Below are 22,679 nucleotides of genomic sequence, written 5' to 3'. Positions count from 1 at the left end.
TTAACAATTTTTTTTTTTTTCGGTTAAGCATCGGGGTAACCCGACAAGTCTTGAATGCACAGAGAAAGTTACGGTGCTCAAGAAACCAGACGTCTTTAGGCAACTAAACATTCATGAATATGCAACGTACCAGATGGATGAGTGTGAGGACAGGCTCACGAATCTTGTTCATGTTCTGAATAACTGTTCATTCTCTGAACTGTTTGTGGAATTAAGATTGACCTGATTGGATCAGGTGCGCTTTTTTTGGAACACCTTTTTTGGTGGAATACTTGAGGCGGGCCAGACACACCTCTGCTCTACAGTATTGCGCTAAATTAAAACATACGGTAACAACAGAAATAGTTAAATGTACATCCTGATTTCATGCTTTAATTCACCGTCTGTCTCCTTGTGATGGGTGTGCCTTGGCCAACAAAGAACAGTCCAAAAGCTATGCATGTTTAGACACGAAAAAGGATGGATACGACTGCGCAGTAAGCTGCTGAATTATTCGTCATTTTTTTGAAGAGGATAAAGAATCTATGCCCTAGAGCAGGGGTGTCAAAAAGTTTAATACAGTATTTGTGCAGCCCCCGCGGTTTGTTCCGTGTAGTAGTTGCCCTGGGTGTGGTTTTTTTTTTTTCTTTTTTCTGAATCACTTATGGGCTACCGGAGCTCAGGCTCATGACGGTTTTCAGCAAAATGTCATTCTGAAGTGAGAAGAAAAAATATCCTGTCACCTAGTCCCAATCGTGTCTTTTTCCAAACCTGCCGGTGGCTGGCAAAAGCAGACAATTTCAAGAAAAGCAGTTAACAATTTTTTTTTTTTCGGTTAAGCATCGGGGTAACCCGACAAGTCTTGAATGCACAGAGAAAGTTACGGTGCTCAAGAAACCAGACGTCTTTAGGCAACTAGACATTCATGAATATGCAACATACCAGATGGATGAGCGTGAGGACAGGCTCACCAATCTTGTTCATGTTCTGAATAAATGTTCATTTTCTGAACTGTTTGTGGTATTAAGATTGACCGGATTGGATCAGTTGCGCTTTTTTGGAATGCCTTTTTTGGTGGAGTACTTGAGGCGGGCCAGACACACCTCTGCTCTACAGTATTGCGCTAAATTAAAACATACGGTAACCACAGAAATAGTTAAATGTCCATCCTGATTTCATGCTTTAATTCACCATCTATCTCCTTGTCATGGGTGTGCCTTGGCCAACAAAGAACAGTACAAAAGCTATGCATGTTTAGACACAAAAAAGATGGACACGACTGCGCAGTAAGCTGCTGAATTATTCGTCTTTTTTTTTTGAAGAGGATAAAGAATCTATGCCCTAGAGTATTGCTGAATTGTCTATCCGCATCTGCTGCTGTACTGTTCCTGTTGCTTAATGGGTGAAAGCAAGCACAATGCTTCAGTTTTCATACACAAACTCGGTTTTAGTCAGACTTTGGAAGGAAAGAACTTTAGGACGCATTTAGTGCGAAAAAAAGAGGTTCTGACAGTAAATCTGGTTGGAATAAAAACAAAAGGAGCAACCAGCCTTGTCACGTCCAAATAAACTGTTCCGGAGGTAAAATATGGTCAGGAAGTGACTTATCTTGTTATTCTGGATTGGATGGCAGCGATGTTACAAAATGGTTTATTGAGCCCAAACGATGACGCAATCAGGCAGCAGAGTGGATGCTCTGGAGTGTATTGAGGACTATGGCTGATGAAAGCTAGAGGATGCAACTTGCATGTTTAACCAGCGTCAATAAAAAAACAACACCTTTTTCTTTTTTTTTTTCAGTTTCCAGCTACAGACCGACATCCATATCCTCACCTCATGAGTGTGGAACTGCTCCTTGACCTCCTCCACATTGTTTGAGATGGGGGGCTGGGACTGGAGTCCGTCTTCAGCCGAGAGCAGCCAGGTCAGAACCTTGACAATCGCGGTTGGGAAAAAAAAATCATGAAAAAAAAAAACAACAACATTGAAAGAACAAAGCCGATCACTTTCATTCAACGTACCTCCTCCAGGGCCGCTTGGTAAGACTCCAGACTGGCGGAGCCGGGAGGCAGAGGACTGAGGCTTCGCTGCAGCTCTTCTTGGCTGGGGGTCAGAAACTGGAGGGCGGTGCGGGGGCAGGCGGCAGAAGGTGGCGAAGGATAACAGGGAGACGATCGGATGCAGATAAAAAGGGGAGACAAACAGCAGGACACAACAGGAAAGAGAAAAGAGACGCGTTGAATTCCAAATCGGGTTTGACTCAGAAGCTGCCTGTGGATGCGAAGCCGTGCAGGGGCTGGGGATGAAATACAAAAAGTCATGCGTAGAGTAGGACTGCGACAGTCATCGCCGACCCATTCCGCATGAGAAGCACTTTGTTCTTTGAAGTTAAAATCTGTTAAGGAACGGTGCCGCAATCGATGCTCTTTCGATATCGCCTTCAAGACGGCACAATGTGGATAAATCACCGCCCTGCCTTTGAAACGTAAAAAATGGGCACCAGGAGAAAATTATTCCACTCATGTCCATTTCTTAGCAGGAATTAAACTCGCTGATTGCTTTCTTGAAAAATAGTCACGAAATATAGCAACAACTCGCTAAGTTGGCAACACTTAAATGGATTGCTTTTTTTTTTTTTTGGTCACTGTTATTCTGTCTACAACCAGAATCAACTTACGAGCATGATCATTAGAGACACTTAATTTCGTTGAGAGTGAGCAATTTACCACACAAATCAAGCATTCGCAAGAATGCGATTTCACAGAAATGCTTAATACTTGATAACGTGCACAAAAACGTGACTATTTTCTTTTTCTGTTGAACCAAAACATTTGTGACGTGACGTATAACATCATTCTTGTGAATACTACAAACTGCAATACAAACGTGAGGTGGCGCTTTGGGGCACAGTAAATGATTTTCTGGTAGCCATAGCAACCGTGTTACTTCTACACAGTATAGCGAATATCAACCCTCCGCTAAGCAACACACTTTCCGAAACGACTTGCTTCCCGCCCTCCCCGATGAAGACAAACATATTTTTAAATATCACGAAATCATGCCATGTAGTCAGAAGTTAGTTCCTCTTGAGCAAACAAGACTAAATGCATACCTGTCAACTCATACGGTTTAGCCATATTTTATCCGGATTTTGTGGTGAATCTTACGTATATGGCCATATCGCACAAATCATACGGATTCTGAAAATTTCCGTTTTTGTTTTTTTTTTTCCCCTAACAGGTAGTTCCGTTTGCTTTTGCCCAGAATGGTGCTCGTCTACAGCATTATTGCAGTGCAAAGTAAATATGAATGGATGCTGTAACTTCGAGCCAAAGTAAAAAGAAAGGGATGCTGTAACTTCGAGCCGATGGGTCAGCATTTGGAGTTGGTGAAAAAAGTAATGCAGGAATACAACTCTGAACACAGTAATGCCACGAAGTAGAATGATGATTAGACATTCACCTGCCATTGTATTATGGAGATCTACAATAAATATCATTAAAAATTTCGTGGGTTTTTTTCTGCCGTTATTTTGACATATAAAATGCTTTGGTATGTTATAAGGATTTTTTGCTCTTTATAAGGATTTTTTTGGTAGTTTATATGGGTTGGCGCTCCGAAAGGTTGACAGGTATGTAAATGTCATGATGTTATCATTGTTCAGTGAGGCTCAATTACTGTAATATCCCCAAAAATGTACACCTTTTTTTCTGATTTGGTGCAACATGCGCACAAACTATGGAGCCCAAATATGTCCAGATCCTAACTGCTTCTTTGGTATGGCCCCCCCCCCCCAAAAAAAAATCATTACAATGTAACTGCATGATGTCCCCTTGGAGTTTTGACCTTTGAGACAAAAAAAAAAAGCCCAAAGATAAGCAGTGACTTATTGACTGTACAGACCTGAAATGAACAGAGACTGTCAAGAACACACCAACTAACTACATGGAGTTGCTTATTAGCATGAGTGCACTCGGCAAAAAAAAAAACATACAGTCTGTTTTGACATCGACTTTGCTGATGAACGTTTTTTAAACACAACCAAATAAAAACACAGACAGATGGACATGCGGTATGAGGTGTTAGCGTGTGGAGACACGGACCTGATCAGTAAAGCGCCTCCTCTTTTGCTCAGGAGACTTGACATAGGCCGCCTGCGTGTAGGCATAGCTTTTATAGCGAGGCTGAGCGGAGGGGCTCTGCACTCGGCCCTGAGCCACGCTCACTGTGATCTGAGAGCCAGACAGAGGACACGGTTGGACGGATACAGGTCGGTAAAGGCAGAGAGGTGGAAGAACGCACAACACGAAAAGACACGTTGGAGGAAGGGGGGAGGGGGGGGTTACAAGAAAGTGCACAAAAGACAAGAGAAAAGAACAGAAAAAAAAATGAAAAAACGAATAACAGGACATCAGCTCTGATTCTGATCTGAATGTTGACCCGTTTAGAAGTGAAAAGAACTCGGGAGCGGTCTTTGCCTCCAACTTTCCGCATCGTAGTAAGAAGCTTATGAAAGCTAAGAAAACAAGTTTGATGAGAGCACGGTTAGCATGCGCTGCAGTTCTTCTTTGTCTGGAATATCCACATTTTGGTCGCGCTCAGCGGTTGCTCCATTTCTCCAATAAACAAATCAGTGCGTTGTGTTGGCTGAAAATCCTTTTGCGGTTGTCACGTAGACCGGACACATACGGCAATGACAATATTGTTGCGTCTGTCCCGAGCGCTTTTCTTTCTCATGCACTTTGCTCTTGTCCCTTCTGGAACTGGAGGCACTTTTCACAACTGACCGTCTGTGGTAACTTTCACGTTTTGATGGCCTTTTATCGGGGGTCATTGCTCTTTTTTGTTGGCCTGTTCTCTCTTGGCCGGTTGGAACATTGTCAGCACTGTTTTGTACGGTTCTGATCACGCCCAGTTGGGTGTTTCAGTGGGCGGTGGGAGTCATGGGTATTGGTTAGAGAGTACGGGTTTTCTGTATACCCTAACACGGAGGCATCCGCCGTCCAAATATTCGCAGATGAGATCCGTCACAGCTCGAAATACAGCAGGCAAAATTTATGATACGTAATCTAAATTTACGCTGCTAGCGTTTTAATTAATTCTTGTATTTTTATCATGCGCTGCTCTACTGTCAAACGTACGCCGCTGCGACATCGCTGCTGGAGTAGTTGTTCCTTTCAAACGGTCGTGGTACAGCTGGCGAAAGTCAAGCCTCTCCTTTCTCAAGAGCACTTTGAAACGGTCATTCATGCCTTTGTCACATTCCGGCTGGATTACTGCAATGCCCTTTACTTTGGAGTCAGCCGATCCTCCATCAAGCGTTTCCAGTTGGTCCACAATGCCGCTGCTCGTCTCTTGACTGGTACTCGTAAGAGGGAGCACATAACACCTACTCTGGCATCCCTTCACTGGCTCCCTCTGCATTTTAGAGTTCTTTTTAAAGATTCCATTATTTGTTTTCAAATCTTTAAATGCCCCTTGCATCTGTCTGGTGCCTCAGGTCTGTGGACCAGACACTAGCAGGGGTACCGAGGACAATATTCTCTCTTTGAAATGACTTCCCACTGAACACTGCCCATCTTTAAAACTCATTTTTTTATTCTCTGGCTCTGAACTCAGTATGTGACTTGATTTTTAGTTATTATTTTTTTGTATTAACTGTTTTGTGCTTTCTACTGTCTCTGTTATCAATTAATTTTTTTATTGTTTGTCATTGTAGGAATTATTTTTGCTCCATGTACAGCACTCTGTACACAGTGTGGTTGTTTTAAAGTGCTCTAGAAATACACTTGAGCTGAGATAACAGTACAACAAATTTGATCCTTGCTCAAATGTCTGCGAACAAACCCCTTACTGAGAATTTTGTTTGCAATGGGTGAGGATGACGGAGTCGTTGGGCAAACAGTTTAAGCTAAATTCGCGACTATAATGACGCGATCTGTTGCAAAGTGACACACAGCAATGGCCATTTCAGCCACTCACCGTTTTATGGAATGTAAAAGTATCCCTCGCATTACATTTAGTCATTTTTCTGGCAGTTAAAGCGCTCATGCTTTTCTTTCTCTTCATTTTGAAAGGAGCAGGAGGCGAACCGGAAACTCGTTTAACCATTTGGTTCTTTTGATGACTGGCGAGATTGGATCAGTCCATCACACAGAATTGCAGCACATGCTAGTCACGCTATCATCAAACTTGTTTTGCCAGCATCCATAGCGCTGTTGCTGTTCTTTGGAAAGTTGGAGGCAAAACCATAACCAAGTTCCAGTTCATCACTAATTACAGATGCTGAGTGAAAATATCTACATTCAGTCAATGTCTTGAAAGGAGATTGCTGAGATAATGATACACTGCTGGTTAATGACCAGGCTGAGGCGAAGAGGCAATTTGCTATGCTTAATTGAACTTATTTCAGCCAGCACTAATGGATTCACACTGCATGTGTGTTTTGCCTTTTCCTTTTGGCTTTTTGAGACGGTTTCTTTTTTCAGAACTTCAGCACTTCTATTGTGTTGGCTTGATCAGGTGCCGACTAATCAGTAAGCTTGCAAATCCAAATTGTTTCACTTCACCATCTACTGTACTCCACAAACAAGGTTGTCAGATGACCCGTGAGAGCGTTTTATTTTTCACCCTCTCTGATTGCACCTCTGGAGTTATGACTCAACTCCCCAATCTTGTCTACACTGTCGCCTGCGTGCTGTCTTTCTTTTTCACCTGCCACACTTTGTCTGTCTCTGTTCTATTGCCACAAACCGCCAAGACCCTACAGTTGGCCCCTGGCTAACCTGCAAAGAACGCTTGATTGCTGTAACCTGCAGAGGTTATAGTGGCACCTTCGAGGCCATGCTCTTGAAAATACTTGTGTCTCAAATCCTCTCTCTCCATTGAAATCAGTGGGAATACCATTAATCCGTTCCGCCCTGTGAAATAAACATGTTTGTTATGTTTTAAATGAGGAGAACAACCCTCAAAAAATGGTACTTTATGAATACATGGAAGTAAGGGCATGATAAAATAAAATGTCAAGAAATTAAGTCTTTTTTTTCCTACAGTTTTGCTTGAATTCAATTCGTTGTGTTGCTTGAGATGTATGTGTCTTGGCCAGCTGGGGGCAGGATAATACAGACATCCAAATATGAGGACACGGGCTCAGCTCCTCTGTCAGTCGCTATAATATTCGTTTTTCTTTGTAGAGGAAAAAGAATATATGTCTGTAAATTGTGCGTAAATATCCGTTGCTTAAAGGTTTATAACACCGCAGCAGCAATGCTATTGGTAAATCAGTCTATTATGTGTTAGCATTATGCTAGCAGACAATGGACTGTGGTTGTTCTAAATATACAACGTAGAATTCTCTTTGTTTTATATTTAGTCTGACAGTAAACTTCGACTGGATGGAAGCCTCTTTTTTGAATAATTGTTGACGGTGTGAGAAGTTGCTGCTTGTTGGGAAGTCAGTTCAGTTCATTTCCACCATACAATGCTTGCGTCAAAAACACTCTTCTCTCGAGGCACCACCGTATTGCAAAACGAAAAGGCTGACCAAGCAGTTAGTATAACCCTTAAAATCTGAAATCCACGTCCCGTTCACATCCGAGGCGTTGATGCAAGGAGACGGTGACAGCTTCGCTCTGATGATGACATATGAGGGGGAAGGTAGAACAGAACAGAACAGTAACCCTTGTTTTTTTTTTTTTTTGGTTTCTCCTCCCTCGCCAACAATTTTATTGAGTAATTGTCTGCGCCAAGTCTTCATGTCTGCACTCGATATCTTAATTCACCATACAGGCTCTCGAAGTTGACACCTTTTTTTTTATCCCCCTCTGCAAGAGCCTGCGCAAAGGGCTGATGCAGCCTTTAAACTGAACTAATAATTTTGTATTACCAGCCATTACTTCCAGGAACTAGTCTAAATCCTGCCATGATTCAGTGTGATAGTGGGACACTGACCTCAGCATTACCGAGCAGTAAAGGTCACAGGCGGTGAATCCAATTTGCCGGTGGAAAATCTGTTCTCACCTCACGGCAGCGTCTCCATTCTGAGATTCCGTTTCAATTTGCAGTTAATGTTCAGTGCTCATTGGACACCTGATCATTCCACGTCCCAAAAGTAAAACGATTGATAGAATTGTTCCCCGCTTTGCATCACAACAAACTCTTCTGGGAAAGGCTTCCTCCATGACATTACCACTATGTACGAGGTCAAAGGTCACTGATGTCGGACCAAAGAAGACCTGGCTTTCCATCTCCATTCTAGCTCATGGCTAAAGATGCTTACTGGGCTTTGTCGGCGGCGATCACATTCTGCCACGCCAAACTCGTACTCATTACAGAGTACGAAAAAAAATTTTTCGATTGTCCTACGACATGATAATGATCCATCCAAAATAAACGCAACTGAATGTCCTGCGTAAAGTCGCCGCCTTGAATCCCCTCAAGAATCTTTTGGGAGAATTGAAGACCAAGGTCCGTGGCAGAATATTGTCAAATCTGGCGGATCTTGAAAGGTTTGCAAAGAAGAATGGGCTGGGATTGCTCAGGAGATACATGTGAGACCGGCAGCGTAGCCACAAGTTTTCCAGTGGGGTCGCCGCCAGGGTGACGCAACACTTGAGTGAGGGGTAGCCATGGGTGCCTCCGTCATTCTTTATCATACCATCCAGTCAGATATTCATGAACTAAAATTCATGCATATCCAGAACAATGCCCATTCACACCCATATAATCAAGCAGGAACAAATCAAAGTAAAAAAAATAAAATAATTTGCAGAGTATACATTACTTTATAACTCAACACAACTGTATTTATAGAGCACTTTAAAACAACCAAAACACAATTTTCTTTGCAGTTGCTTTGCGTTTGTGTACAATCACATCGTCAACTTCAATCTCATGCACTGATTCGCTAGCTAACAGCCAATCAGAGTGACCAATCGTTACAAACGGCCGATGTCGTTTGGCACACTACGATGAGTAGCTAATCATACTTAAAAAGCACATTGACACAATCGTCACTTCATTGTCACCAATTCAAGATTTTGCTTTTTACTTGCTCCTGTTTGCAGTGTGTGTGTGTGTGTGTGTGTGTGTGTGTGTGTGTGTGTGTGTGTGTGTGTGTGTGTGTGTGTGTGTGTGTGCGCACGTTCAGGTCAATTGTACATTTAGTTTTCAATTATCCTGTTCATATTTTTAAAAACAAACTAGCACCCTCCAATTGATTTCGCATCACGTCAACATTATTCACCTAAAGGGGCACGTCTCAACAGTTGAGGATACGTTTGAGAATCCAAGCGAGAACCCGTCGCACTCTTTAAGGGACACTAAACAATTTTAAGAGATAATTCACTGGAAAAAGTTTGACCTCAGATGGCATAACTGCAGCAAGGGGGCGGAAAGAAGCAGCATCGGTGATAGATTTTTATTTTAAGTTGAGGCCTTAATTAAAGCTCAACAAGAGGGATCCTCTCACGCCTTTAATCCCCCCAATCAATTTTCTCATCAGCTTCACGGCCAAATCAGGCTCGATGTCTTTTGCGAGCTGCACACTTGTCACTCTGCTGACAGTTGGATTTCTATCTGGGCCGGAGGAGACAATCCGCATGAGGGCTGCGTCGCCGCCTCGTCTGAAAAATTCCTCGACAAATTTCAAGGGTCTTGATGAGCGCCGAGTGAATAAAATGTGAATGGAGAGATCCCCTTGAAAATGTAATGTGCCTCCCGCTTGGCCGAAATGAGTTTGTCTAATCCTGCTCACAGACAGAAAACAAACAATCGCATCATCTCCTTGGCAGAAAACGGCACGGCCAACACAATGATTTGGCTGTACTGCAGCGTAGCATGCGACAAAAGAGCTGTCCCAAAACATTGAAATCGTAATTAAAAAGCTTTTGGCTTCTATAAGACCGTTTGCTGGAAGCGCAAAGACCCTTTTGCGCCCTTTTTACACGAACGTCGTACATTGAAGTTAGAGATTCCACAGCGGTACAATTTGGTTCCAGGGGTGCCCATTACATCGATCGTGATCGATCAGTAGCTCAGGGACTGGTCCCAAATCCATCCGAGGGGTGTAGAGGAAAAAAAAAACCCCAAACAAACAAACATTTGTGTTTTTGTGCATGTTAGTAATATATTTTTTGTGTTAATGCACACTGCACCCTAATAATTTTATCCGTCTCACTTTCACAAAAAGTATTTAAAAAAGAAACTAAAATAAAGCGGGTCATCTTTAATCTCTATGGTGGCGTGTGACTGCGTCCCCGGAAGTGGTTAGCGCTCAGCAGTTGCAGCTTGTGCTCAGAGTTGTTGCGCTAATCTTTTATCGTTATCATTATTCTCATTCAGAGTTTGTTTTGTACAATTCACCGAGGGGACGGCCAAAGAATGGGAATCTGGAGGGCTGAGAGAAAAATTTTATAACGGTACGCGTGAGCTACGATCGTTAACAGGCTGCAAAAGTGCCTCGCATGCCTCAGCGTCAGGCTGGCTGGCTCATCATGGCATGCGTGTGTACGTGCGTGCGCAACCGGGAGGTTGGTTGATCGAAAAGTAGATCTTCGGTCAAAAAGGTTTGGGCACCCCTTTGCAGGACCACCACACCCAAAGGGCAAAGCGAGACACACACCGTTGATTGTGATTGACTTATCAAAAAAAAAAAAAAAATCACAAAAAAAAAAAAAAAATGCCACAATAGAAATAGAATGGGAAGAATACCGATTGATTTTTCTGCAACAGAGTCGAAAAATCAATCTTTTTTCATTCCAAATATAATTAGCCACAAGCCATGAAGAGCACATAATGCTGACATTGTTGTCCATTGTTTACAGAGGACAAGAAACGTCTGTGTTTGACCTTGCCGCAGACATAACTATAATGTGGTACACAATTTACAGATGGGAAATGGGCTGTCGCTTAAACCTGTAGAGCACTTTTCTCCCTTCGGCACTCAAAGCGCTTCACCTACTGATGACGCAGAATCGGGAACAACTGGGGAAGGTTCAGTACCTTGCTCAAGGACACATCGACCGGCTCACAATGGCCGGGGATTGAACCCCCAACGTCTGGGTTGGGAGACGACCCACTCTACCACTGAGCCACATCGCCCCCAACGTTTTTGTAGTCAGTGTAGAGCTTGCGTTACAGTCGAAATGTGCTCGACGCGCGTCGAGGGATGGAACGAATCGGTTATGTCTACGTTATAACGGTAGTTCGTTGAGCCCCTTTCCAATAAAATGGCCGCCAACTACGACGTCAAATAACAGTCTGAACATTGATAGATGTCAAAACATGAACATGTAACACAGTCTAAACATATCAACTACAATTAAGTGCATATGAAGAAAAAAAAGTTTGATAAGACATGAAACAAATAACATCTCTGAAAACATTCAGTGAGCAAACGTTTCTCCAGACTGACTTTTTAAATAAGCTGAGAACAAAGGTGATGGACTAGCAAAGCCTGTGTCCAGACCAAAACTCCTTTGAGCATTTGTGGGACATCCTGAAACAAAAGGAGGGGGGGCCTGTGTGTGTACGTGTGCGTGTGTGCGTGCCAGACCTGTTGGGAGAAGCGCTGTTGGGTCTGGATCTGGTAGTGATCCCCAGCCAGGACATGGGAAGTGCTGGCAGCGCTGGCGGGCCGCGGTAGCGTCTCCACTTCCTGGATGGCCTCCATGGTAACGCTCTGCGGGAGCACCTGGAAGAGCGACGTCACGTACATGATGACGCTCTTCTTGTCGGGACGAGGCACCGCCACATCTGAATAATGACAAGTGAGAGGACATTGATATTATGTTGCATTTTTGGAGGATAAATTATTTTTTTTTTCCAATACATCCTGCCCTCCCGTCTCGCCTCCCTGCATCCTTGCACGTGGGTCCTCAACCATGCCGCTACGTGACATTAACTCTCTTTTGAAATTGCATTTGTCCTCGGAAAGCTTTTCGGTTCTTTACTTGAGTATCCTAATTGCCTGAATCACTTTGATTCTTTCCTCTTTCATCTAGAACTGCTTCAAACAACAAAGAGCTCGATGTTGCACATGGAGCATTTTTGACAATAAAGTTGACTTGACTTGTCTTAAGGTCAGCCCTTTTTTTTTTTTTTTTTTTTTGTGATGCCTTTTTTTTTCGAGGCACCGCCACATCTGAATAACGACAAGTGAGAGGACATTGATATTATGTTGCATTTTTGGAGGATAAATTCTTTTTTTTTTTTTCAATACATCCTGCCCTCCCGTCTCGCCTCCCTGCATCCTTGCACTTGGGTCCTCAACCATGCCGCTTCGTGACATTAACTCCCATTTGAAATTGCATTTGTCCGCGGAAAGCTTTTCGGTTCTTTACTTGAGTATCCTAATTGCCTGAATCACTTTGATTCTTTCCTCTTTCATCTAGAACTGCTTCAAACAACAAAGAGCTCGATGTTGCACATGGAGCATTTTTGACAATAAAGTTGACTTGACTTGTCTTAAGGTCAGCCCTTATTTTTTTTTTTTTTTGTGATGCCTTTTTTTTCCACAGTTTCAATGCAAATCATCAAACCAAAATGGAAACTCTGGTGTAAGGATAAGCTTTGAAGCACGGCCCTCGTTTTTATGACTTTTCCTTCTAATATTTCTGTCCCCTTCTATTCCACTCAGTTTGTTGGCTAGACTGTTGAAATGACACAAGTTTGTGCACTTGGTTGGCAAATTCTTTTGTGTTGATCAGAAATGATCAGAGTTGGAAGCCGCTGCTGCCGCAGAGAGGGGATGCAATTTTAAACCTTGTTTGTTAAGGAAACAAGGTTTTTTTTTTTTCACGTCAAGGGGCAATTGTTATTTGCAGTGGGAAAACAATTTTGACTCCTTGTGTTAAAATGTTGACCCAAACCCACTGGGTCAAATCTTCAACCCAATGCACTGCCGATCAATAGCGCAGCATTGGCACAGTGCCTTTTGGATCCAGCGGTGGGTTCGCTATCTCACTCCATTTTTGTTTTTGTTTTTTTTAAGCCAACAGTTTTCAAAGGGACAGGTGTAAGACATGAGCGGAAACTCAATTTAAAATTACCATCGAAGAAAAATCAGCAGCGAGTCAATGTTGCTAGATTTGAGGAAATATTGCCAGTGCGTGTTTGCAGTCGTTCCAGTCACCTTCTGGGTCCAGCAGTCTGTCGATGCCCAGATGTTGCTCCGCCTTACTAAAAGCATGTTCCAGTCTGTCAGCCGCCGACTCCTTGGCCTCCACAGAGCTCCAATCAAACAGTTCTGGTCTTGAGTTGGAGGGGGAAGGAAACAATGAATCATGATATTTGATTTAAAATCATCCGCTTTAGTTTTAGGAATTCTATCGTGCGTGTGTGACAGAACTGAATAAGATGAACCAGAAATACAGGTACACGGTACTGGGGCTAACATGCAAAACAACTGCCCTTAAAACCCGCTCATTTGAAAAGCGAGTGCATTAAAAATAAGTGCAAACTCGGACATTCGACAGTACCTGTGGCTGTGGATGAGGGCATTGAACGCCAGGCCGTCATTCCAGCTACTGGAGAAGTTGACCACGTTGACCTGCGGACACACGCAATGGATGAGGATGAGGAGGAACTCACCTCATTTGTGAGACGTGTTTGCCAAGTGGTGCAAAACAAGGAAGGGGGGCAGAAATATTGGAAAGTATACGTCACATTTCAGCTCATGCTACATTTGCTAACTGCAAAGCGAGTACTGTATTTTCCACACTAAAAGGCACACCGGATTATGAGGCGCACCTTCAATGAATGGCCTATTTTGTCATTTTTTTCATACATTGGGCGCACCGCTTTATAAGACGCAATCTACAACGCATCCACTAGATGGAGCTCCACTCAAGGAAACGCCAACAGAACGATCAGATGTCAGTAAAACCTATTGAATAAAGCAGCGACACCGTTCACAGATGTCAGTAAAGCCTATTGAATAAACCAGCGACACCGTTCACTTAATCAACAGCAAGTTATAACATTGACTCGTTCACGTTAAACTCTCTTGCCGCTGCTCGATTTCCGTGTTCAACTGCGTAAGCCGATCACCTTAAGTTTGAACTCTGTGTTGTCAGCATGTCTCGAGCAAGGAGCCATTTTGGTGTCGAAATGTTACTGTAATGATCATACGCAAGGCGCATCAGATTTTAAGGCGCGCTGTGAGCTTTTAAGAAAGTGCAAGGCTTTTAGGTGCGCCTTTTAGTGCGGAAAATACGGTAGCTGATTCGCAAATGGGGTGTCAATGATCAAATTCGTTTCATTAACGTGTGACTGTTGAATAATATGAATGGACAAGACATTGTTGATAAAAACTGAGATTAGCACGACAAAAACAAAAGAATAAACAAGAATGACCGCCAGTTTAGCGCGAACCCTCGGAATCCGAAGAAAACATTTCGCAGCCTTTGGCTTTTTCGCAGAACCGAGCGTAAGCGATTCTGCCGTAACTGCGCGATTGAATGATACTGACCTGCGGGTACTGGCTTGTGTTCTGCCGAACCCAGCTCAGCAGAATCTTCTCACTGTTGGTCTGCTGTAGGTCCGCCATCACCTCCTTCATGACATCCTTTACCTGAAAACGCACAAAGACAATGAAAGGGTTAACGACACTCACCGGCCAATTCATTTGGGACAGGTGATGAGCTGCATCCAAAATTCGACATTCACGACGAACGCACGGCTCATCCACCACCTCTGATAGTTCCGAACTTCAATGACAACGTTGTATTTCTAACTTCTACCATCAAAAACGACATCGACCCGAGAAGCAGCTATTCAAAACAATGCACTTTCCCCCTTTATTTACTGAAAATACATTTAACGTCGAACACAACTGAGGAGTGCATGTTGGCGCAGCCCTCGACAACCATTCCAGTTTCTCACATGGCCTGCTGGAAAAATTAATTGCCCACCCCTGGTATGCTGTTTCAACTCATCTTGACTCTGGAGCCGGATTAGACGGCGGGGGAGGATGCCAGACAAACCTGGCAGGCCCAAGAGCAAAGTGAGGGGGTGCAACGGCAACGTCTGGCAGTGTTTCCTACCGAGTCTTCAAACTCCACACCTCCAATATCACTTTGCATCCGTCCTGAAGGGGGCCGTGGACTCGGAATATCAGTTCTCTGCTAATTGCTGTGCCTCGTACAACCTTTTTACTTCACTACTTTCATGGGAGGATTTGAGTGAAAAAAGTCTCGTTTCGAATCCAAGGATCACAAGCTATTCCGAACGATGTCAAAACATGTTAGCATCAAAGGTTGTCAACAGCTGACACTGTAACGCGTGAATTCAAGCGCTCATGACTAAACAGTCGATGAGGTCTCATATTCACAGGAGAAACCCTGACCAAACACACAATATTTCATTCATGCACATTGGGGCGTTCATTCTGGTGTGTGTTTCATGGCCACTAGGGGGCAATAAAAGGCTTCTCAAGTGTGCCAGTACCAGCAGCTGTTCTTTGCAGAAGAGAAAGAATATATGTGTTGTGATATCACACTGCTCAAAACAGATTTTTTTCATTCCAGATGCAGCTAAGCTTTTCCCCTCGTTTTCCCCCCAAGCATATTAGGTTTTCAGAATAAGAAATATAATCTTAATCATCATAATAAATCTTTTTTTTTCTGAAATGTTATAGCCATAAACTTGCACGCGTGGTAAAATCCGTATTGTGCAAGCTTAAAAAAAAAGGGGGCCGTGGACTCGGAATATCAGTTCTCTGCTGATTGCTGTGCCTCGTACAACCTTTTTACTTCACAACTTTCATGGGAGGATTTGAGTGAAAAGTGTCTCGTTTCGAATCCAAGGATCACAAGCTATTCCGAACGATGTCAAAACATGTTAGCATCAAAGGTTGTCAACAGCTGACACTGTAACGCGTGAATTCAAGCGCTCATGACTAAACAGTCGATGAGGTCTCATATTCACAGGAGAAACCCTGACCAAACACACAATATTTCATTCATGCACATTGGGGCGTTCATTCTGGTGTGTGTTTCATGGCCACTAGGGGGCAATAAAAGGCTTCTCAAGTGTGCCAGTACCAGCAGCTGTTCTTTGCAGAAGAGAAAGAATATATGTGTTGTGATATCACACTGCTCAAAACAGATTTTTTTCATTCCAGATGCAGCTAAGCTTTTCCCCTCGTTTTCCCCCCAAGCATATTAGGTTTTCAGAATAAGAAATATAATCTTAATCATCATAATAAATCTTTTTTTTTCTGAAATGTTATAGCCATAAACTTGCACGCGTGGTAAAATCCGTATTGTGCAAGCTTAAAAAAAAAAAAAGAATTAAAAACCTGATTTAGGAGGGGGAAAAAAAAGTAAAAACATCAGAAATACATTTAAGGGACACATAAAGCCACCATCTCTCTTTCGAATTTGCTGTCGACCAGCGTTATCTTACGACATGCGTTGCTCTATCTTTTGTGTTCAGGTAAAAATTGCTGAAAGGGTAACAACACTGCCACACAGATGCTAATTGTTTGTCCAGGGTGTGATGAAGTAAGATGAGTCACCTGCCACCTTCTTTTTACCTTTTTTTTTTGCTTCTTATGCAGTGTCGTGGCATTGACAAAATACCGTGTAGGTTTACATTTATGTATGTCATTATTTGTGCAAAAAGTAAAGGAAATAAAACACTGTGGCGGTGTACGTCATTTGTGCATGCATGCAGCTACTCTAAATGTGTGTGTGGTTAGCTTGCTGCAAGTGACATATTTGGGTCACTTGTTGAGGACCAAGGAGGAGGTGTTGTATTTTTCACTGGCCAGAAGTGTTTTTGGTTCTACACAATCTTTCTTCGGGCAACTGTGTATGTGCACTGACACTAACGCTGAAGGAGTGTAAAAACGGGAGAGAAAAAAAAAACAAGACAAATGTTATTACTCAATGTTATGCCGTATGCCCCCTCCCTCATTTCCTCAGCACCCCAAACAACTAAATCTATGAATAGTTTTCAGTCAAGGGTCTCCCTGACACAATCCAACACAATTGGGTGCACACACAGTTTGTTAGCCACTCTCCAATGAACGTGCGCTGGAAAGGCAAAAAAAAAAAAAAAGGGGAATGGGTGCTCATTTGGGAGTAGGTCACTGCATGCATTTCCACTTTAAGAGGAGGGGTGCTTTGACAAACGCCGCCATCGCGTATACGCTGTATACCGAACAGATAATTCGTCATTTATAACTGAAGCAGGAAACAAATTCTCAAGCACACACGTACACACCTGCCAGTGGAGAATGATGCTCCAGATGAGGCCAAGAATGAGCTTGTGATTGCCATCGACGATATCCGTCGCACCAATGTTCACCAACTCAACCTACGCAAAGGTGAAATAATGACTTGAATCGCAGAGCAGATTTCAAGAAACAACCATAACCAGGCACGAAGGACAATTAGCAGTTTTCACTTCACTTAAAATGAATATTTTGGGAGTACGGGAGGAAACCCACACCGGCACAGGGAATACATGCAAACTCCACACAGTGGAGTCTGTGGTGAGATTTGAACATCGAACAAATCTACTGTCACTTCAGATACGTGAAATGAAGTATTTACTGTTCATCTAAATCATAGAATATTAAAGCTGGAGTCATCACCTCCTCTGGTTCATGGCTGACAATTTGGCTTAAATGCTCATCAGCATGTGTGCCGATAGCCGTGCAGTACATGCTAAGATTGAACACTTTTGAAAAACAATGTAATTACACTCCACCCGCCCCCGATATTGTGATTCGACTTGACACCGATCTGATCGAGTGGAAAAAAAGATAATCTATTTCGCGTCTCAGGGGCGGAAAATGTTGACGCTAGAAGGCGGAAGTTCCGCCTTTGCGCCCTTGACCATCAAATCACAAAGTAAGTGTTCGTATACTTTTTCAATTTGACGGGTGAAAAAGTCCCAAAACGATTTTACATATGGCAAAAAAAAAAAAAAAAACGAACAAGATACAGAATGTGTCTTATTCAATTTTAATTCCAAATAGCTTTCACCACTCAGCGTAAGTCACGTCGACTTTTGGCCACGCACATTCGGCCAATTACAGATGCAACCAGCGAACAAACCCGGAAATAGCTCCGTTGTTGACCGACGCACTAAACTTTTGCTCCAATGAGGATACGAGAGATACGGAGCTTTTCCTGCGACGCGATTACAGCAACACCGGAGCCAAACGGCTTTGCGAATCTGCTTATTACGGCACATGCATGCCAGGTAACAAGTAATCCTTGCGGTCTGTGGGCAGCTGAATTCGTACAACAGCGCCAGCTTCCAATACGAGCCAAACAGGAGCAGGCGTAGGCTACTTGGCGTAGCTGCTAACTAAACGTGTAGACTTGTTTACAGCTGTTGAACCGCCCACTCACTGATGTTCGTGCATTTGTTTTTTTTTTCCAATGCATTTTCGCTATGGGGGGGGATCGATTGTACAATAAATATACGACGTGTTTCATAGTGATATCGCCCCATCTTCTGATTGAATCAGTCATCGAGTATCATTTTTTTTCCCAAACGCGCTGATTGCTGATTAACCCCAAAAATCCTGATCGTGTAAAGACCAATTGTGATTGCAATTTAATATGTGATTTCTTTTTTTTTTTCAAGGTTCTCTTGCCATGTATCTTTGAACAAACACAAGCAATAACTTCATCTCCATGACAATAAACAATGCCAGATTTATTATACATAAATGTTTTGCTCACAAGGCTTAGGCTGACACTAAAATAAAGGAAAATGTACCGTTAATTAATATAAAAGAGTCGGTATATTTGTAGTTCTACCGCAGTTTTTAACTAACTAAACATTTTGAACTGCAGTCTTTTTTAATTGTACATTGTTGTAAATGTGGCATGAACTTTCAATCAGATGATGACAATAATGCAAACAAATCGGGCTTTATCGCGTCAACGTTTCATCAAACAACGATATTCAAACTGCACTTAGTGAACAGCTCTCATTTATTAAATATGATCATTTTAAATTTTGGTACAGATTTTAGGAAACATCATGGAAGTTGACATGCTTGATTGGCTTTCACGGGCCACATAAAATGATGTCGCGGGCCAGATTTGGCCCCCGGGCCTTGAGTTTGACACCTCTGATATAAATAAATACGCTATAATAAGAGACATATTTTTTTAAAAAGCCTACGAACCAACCAAAATGAATCCGTTTTTGTTTGTTTTTTAATCCAAATTGCAGCCTGTGCGATTTCAAAATTGCATTCTACATCACTGTGATATCGATTGGATTTTGCTTCCCTGTTCAACCCAGAGTACGAGCCCAAATTGTGGCACCAAAATCCACAGTAAAATGTCATGTTTCACTCCATGATTCTATTTATTTTCACAACCCTGCGGACAAAATAAAACATCTACTGCAGAGAGGCACAAGTCAAAGAATTTGGATACCTACATTATTCTTCTGCAAGATCTGCAGAGCTCGGTTGACATTGTTGAGCGAGTGGACGCGTGTGGTGCCCTTTTCCAACCTCACCTGCAAACACGTACACATCGGATTTGAGCCACCAGCACGGGGAACGCACGTTGACCTCTTCTCCGCATTTTGTTGGGATGATTCTACAGCGTGAAATGTTACCTGCTCATTTCCAACGAGACCCTGCAGCAGCTCTAACAAGCGTCGGCCGTCGCACAGGTCCGAGAAGAGATCCTCCACAGGTGGTTTCCCTGCCTGGAACACGCATGGGATCAGTGACATTCGGTGAAATGAAAGAACTATGAGGCGTTTACGACATGGTTCTGGTGATTTTATGAACTTTGAGGGTCGCAAGGATCACGAGCCGATGCCTGCCGACAGCGGTCTCGGAGCACACCGCACAGATATTCTCACTGTCGCTCGGTGTGAATTGTACCCACTCTGCCTGCATTGAAGTCGGACAAGTGAACCATCAGTGACCTTCAGGGATCAATGAAGTAAGATACCGAAATGAAAAGCACAGGTGTGGTTGCCGTGGTGACCCCCGTCCACAGTGATTTCCAACTTGAGTGGACTTGGCTAAGTTGAAAAGGAAAATTGGCTGATCAATAGTGTAACGTCTGTGTGATTGTAGAAACTTATGACCTTGATCATTTCTATTCATGGATGAGTGCAAACGAAGGGCCCATCGTTGTTCGTAAACGAGTGCTCGCAAACTCCGGCATCACAAAAGAGCAGGGTTGCATCTCAAGTCCGCTATTTGCAATCCTTCTCGCTCCTCGACGTTTCAGACTCAGAGGTCATACTCGTGCCACCTTCCCCTCAAGGATCTCTGACGACCTACCTGACTTTGTTTTTGTTGTTGTTTTACACCCGATTCGAACCCAAAGCTCAAAATAACTTTTTTTCTTTGCAGAGCAGTTTTGCTCATCAATGACTTCATCTCAAGAGCAATCATCCCGTTTTTGAGGAACAATTTTTTGCAGGTTAATCCGATGGGTTTTATTAAAAGTAAGATGACAATATCATGAATGATGTTTTATTATTTCTGAAATCAATATTTTCAGTTATTTGTTCTGTTGTATTTTTGTGAATGTTTCAGGTTATGTAAAGCGCTTTGTTACAACTGTCGCTGTTGTGAAAGAAGAACAACCTTTATTTGTCTCACAATGGACAAAATCACAATTTACAGCAGCAAAATTTTGAAAGAAAGTCGAAAAACAAAGTATGTGCATGCACAAAATACATTTTAAAAATGAACTGTACACAGTACAGAATGCAATATAAATATAAGATATAAGCAGATATGCAACGGCGTAGAGCCATAGAAAGAAATATTTTCAATTGTATTGTGCGTAGCAGAAAACTGCATTTTCTTGTTGACAAACGTTTTCAGTGGAGGCAATTTCAGATTTAAATTTTGTGTTTCTCAATGGGGTTGAATGGTCTTTTGGCAAAGCTGAATTGGAAAAAAAAAACAGATCTACTGTCATGTAATTGTGAGAACATTTGTTGTGCGGACCTCAAAAGTCAAAATCAAGACTCTTTTGTGAAAACAGACAACATTATTGATTTTAAAAATAGTTTGTAGTATTATAACACTTTGAATCTTATAAGCTGCTCTTCCTGGCTGATGTACGCCATAACACAATTAATTCCCCGTTTCTGTCCAATTCAGCTGTGTATCGCAGTGAATAAATCACTTTTTAAATTGCCTGCTATTTTGCTGTCCAAAGATGTAGACGCTCCGGTTTAACGCGGTTGGAGCCAGACTTCTGTGAAAAGGGCACTCGATCACCCAGGCATTTAATTGGGGTGTTTGACGATGACATGCCAAGCTTAGGTTAGGTTAGCCATTAGCATGATTTCTCCGAGACTCCTTGTCATCTGTTTGTGACGATACTGGGTCAGAAGTGTAGCATAATCGCCGCCACAGAGGCAACGATTACTGACATAGAAGCAATTGTGGACCAACTCTAGAATATCTTTCCCCGCACGAGTAGTTAGATGTAGCTTGTTGCTAGCTAGCTAATGCGGCGTCACTAACACCGGGTTTGGCTCAAACTCCAATTGCCCACACGTAGGTGATGTACGTGCAGCCCAGTAAAACTTTCTGGGGCTGCTTCAGGGAAAATAAAAATAAAAATCAGTGATTCTAAATTTTGCTATTCAATGTGTTTTTCCATCCATCCATTAATTTTCTGATCCGGCTTGCCCTCTGAAACAATGCAAAGTTAATTAATGATTGAACAACCATGCATTTTTTTTGTTTCCATGAGGAATTTAGAGGTAGGATGATTTTGCACGACGCCACAGATATTTTTGTACTGTGGAAGCAAACCGTCGTACCTGGAGTATACCCACGCAGAGCGGAGATTAAAACCTCCCTTTTTTTACTACTGTGTTGCCAGACTCAAGAGTTAATTGGCCTCGCACGGTGACTTTCATCTCGTCCTTTTATGTGCGTCTTGAACAAACAAATGGAATATACCGAGGCCGACCCAACTGTTCATTCCCTCAAGATGACTGCGCCACACGCCTGTATGCATCCTCCATGACATCTGAGTATTTGAGGATTCCTGCGGGAATTCCCCCCCACAGGCTGCTGCATCTCTCACGGCATCTCCTCCAGATGCGAGACACCGCGAGCGAGTACCCTCGGACACATTCTGACCACGGCACTGTTGTGCCATTCGAGATGCGCTGCACTACCTGAGCAAACTCGGGCTGCAGCCACCGAATATTTTTAGAATCGAGTGGGCCCGATCAATTATTCAATATGAATCTCAGTAAAATGGATTCCACATGATTAAACACAATAGTGTGCGAGTGAGGTGCATGTATTACATCGGCCGACTCGAGGTCGTTATCCTCCTATTCCACTGTCGTATCTGTGACGATGAGTGAGTGTGGCTTAAAAGGAGTGGCCTGGCCTGATGAGCGACATGGACGTCAGCAAATGAGAATCTGGAGTTGGCTGGCTGTGAGCTGGCTAACCCAGGAGTCGGAATCCCAAAATGTTGAAAGAGTCATGTTGGACCCAAAAAACAAATATGTCGGGAGCCGCAAAAAATTAAAAGCCTTATAATGAAGGTAACACATTCTGTATGTATCTATATTTGCTATATTAGCCGACTATCAAAGTGACTAAATTGCCTTTTATCGATCAACCAGCCTCCCGCGATTGACCCGTTACCGCACACCCACGCATACGCTCGCATTTACACCCGCATGCCAAAATGAGCAACAGCCATAACGGCCGC

The 22,679-nt window shown here is 42.9% G+C and overlaps 1 protein-coding gene across 1 annotated transcript in view; it reads right to left on the bottom strand.

Annotated features, from left to right (window-relative positions):
- LOC109507792 (dystrophin-like) overlaps window positions 1-22,679 on the bottom strand; it is a 51,292-nt gene that overhangs the window by 5,701 nt on the left and 22,912 nt on the right. The window contains exons 3-12 of the mRNA XM_019857449.1: window positions 19,579-19,671; window positions 19,396-19,476; window positions 17,209-17,301; window positions 14,450-14,551; window positions 13,458-13,528; window positions 13,112-13,230; window positions 11,534-11,733; window positions 4,083-4,211; window positions 2,001-2,096; window positions 1,813-1,911 (exon numbers count right to left, since the gene is read on the bottom strand). Of these exons, the coding sequence (XP_019713008.1) occupies window positions 1,813-1,911; window positions 2,001-2,096; window positions 4,083-4,211; window positions 11,534-11,733; window positions 13,112-13,230; window positions 13,458-13,528; window positions 14,450-14,551; window positions 17,209-17,301; window positions 19,396-19,476; window positions 19,579-19,671 (1,083 nt within the window). The remainder of the gene's footprint in view (window positions 1-1,812; window positions 1,912-2,000; window positions 2,097-4,082; window positions 4,212-11,533; window positions 11,734-13,111; window positions 13,231-13,457; window positions 13,529-14,449; window positions 14,552-17,208; window positions 17,302-19,395; window positions 19,477-19,578; window positions 19,672-22,679) is intronic.

The sequence above is a fragment of the Hippocampus comes genome, unplaced genomic scaffold (genome assembly GCF_001891065.2).
Source record: "Hippocampus comes isolate QL1 unplaced genomic scaffold, H_comes_QL1_v1.1 scaffold256, whole genome shotgun sequence".
NCBI classification, from domain to species: Eukaryota; Metazoa; Chordata; class Actinopteri; order Syngnathiformes; family Syngnathidae; genus Hippocampus; species Hippocampus comes.
The sequence above is the reverse complement of the archived record's forward strand: the minus strand, read 5'-3'. Positions and strand labels throughout refer to the sequence as shown.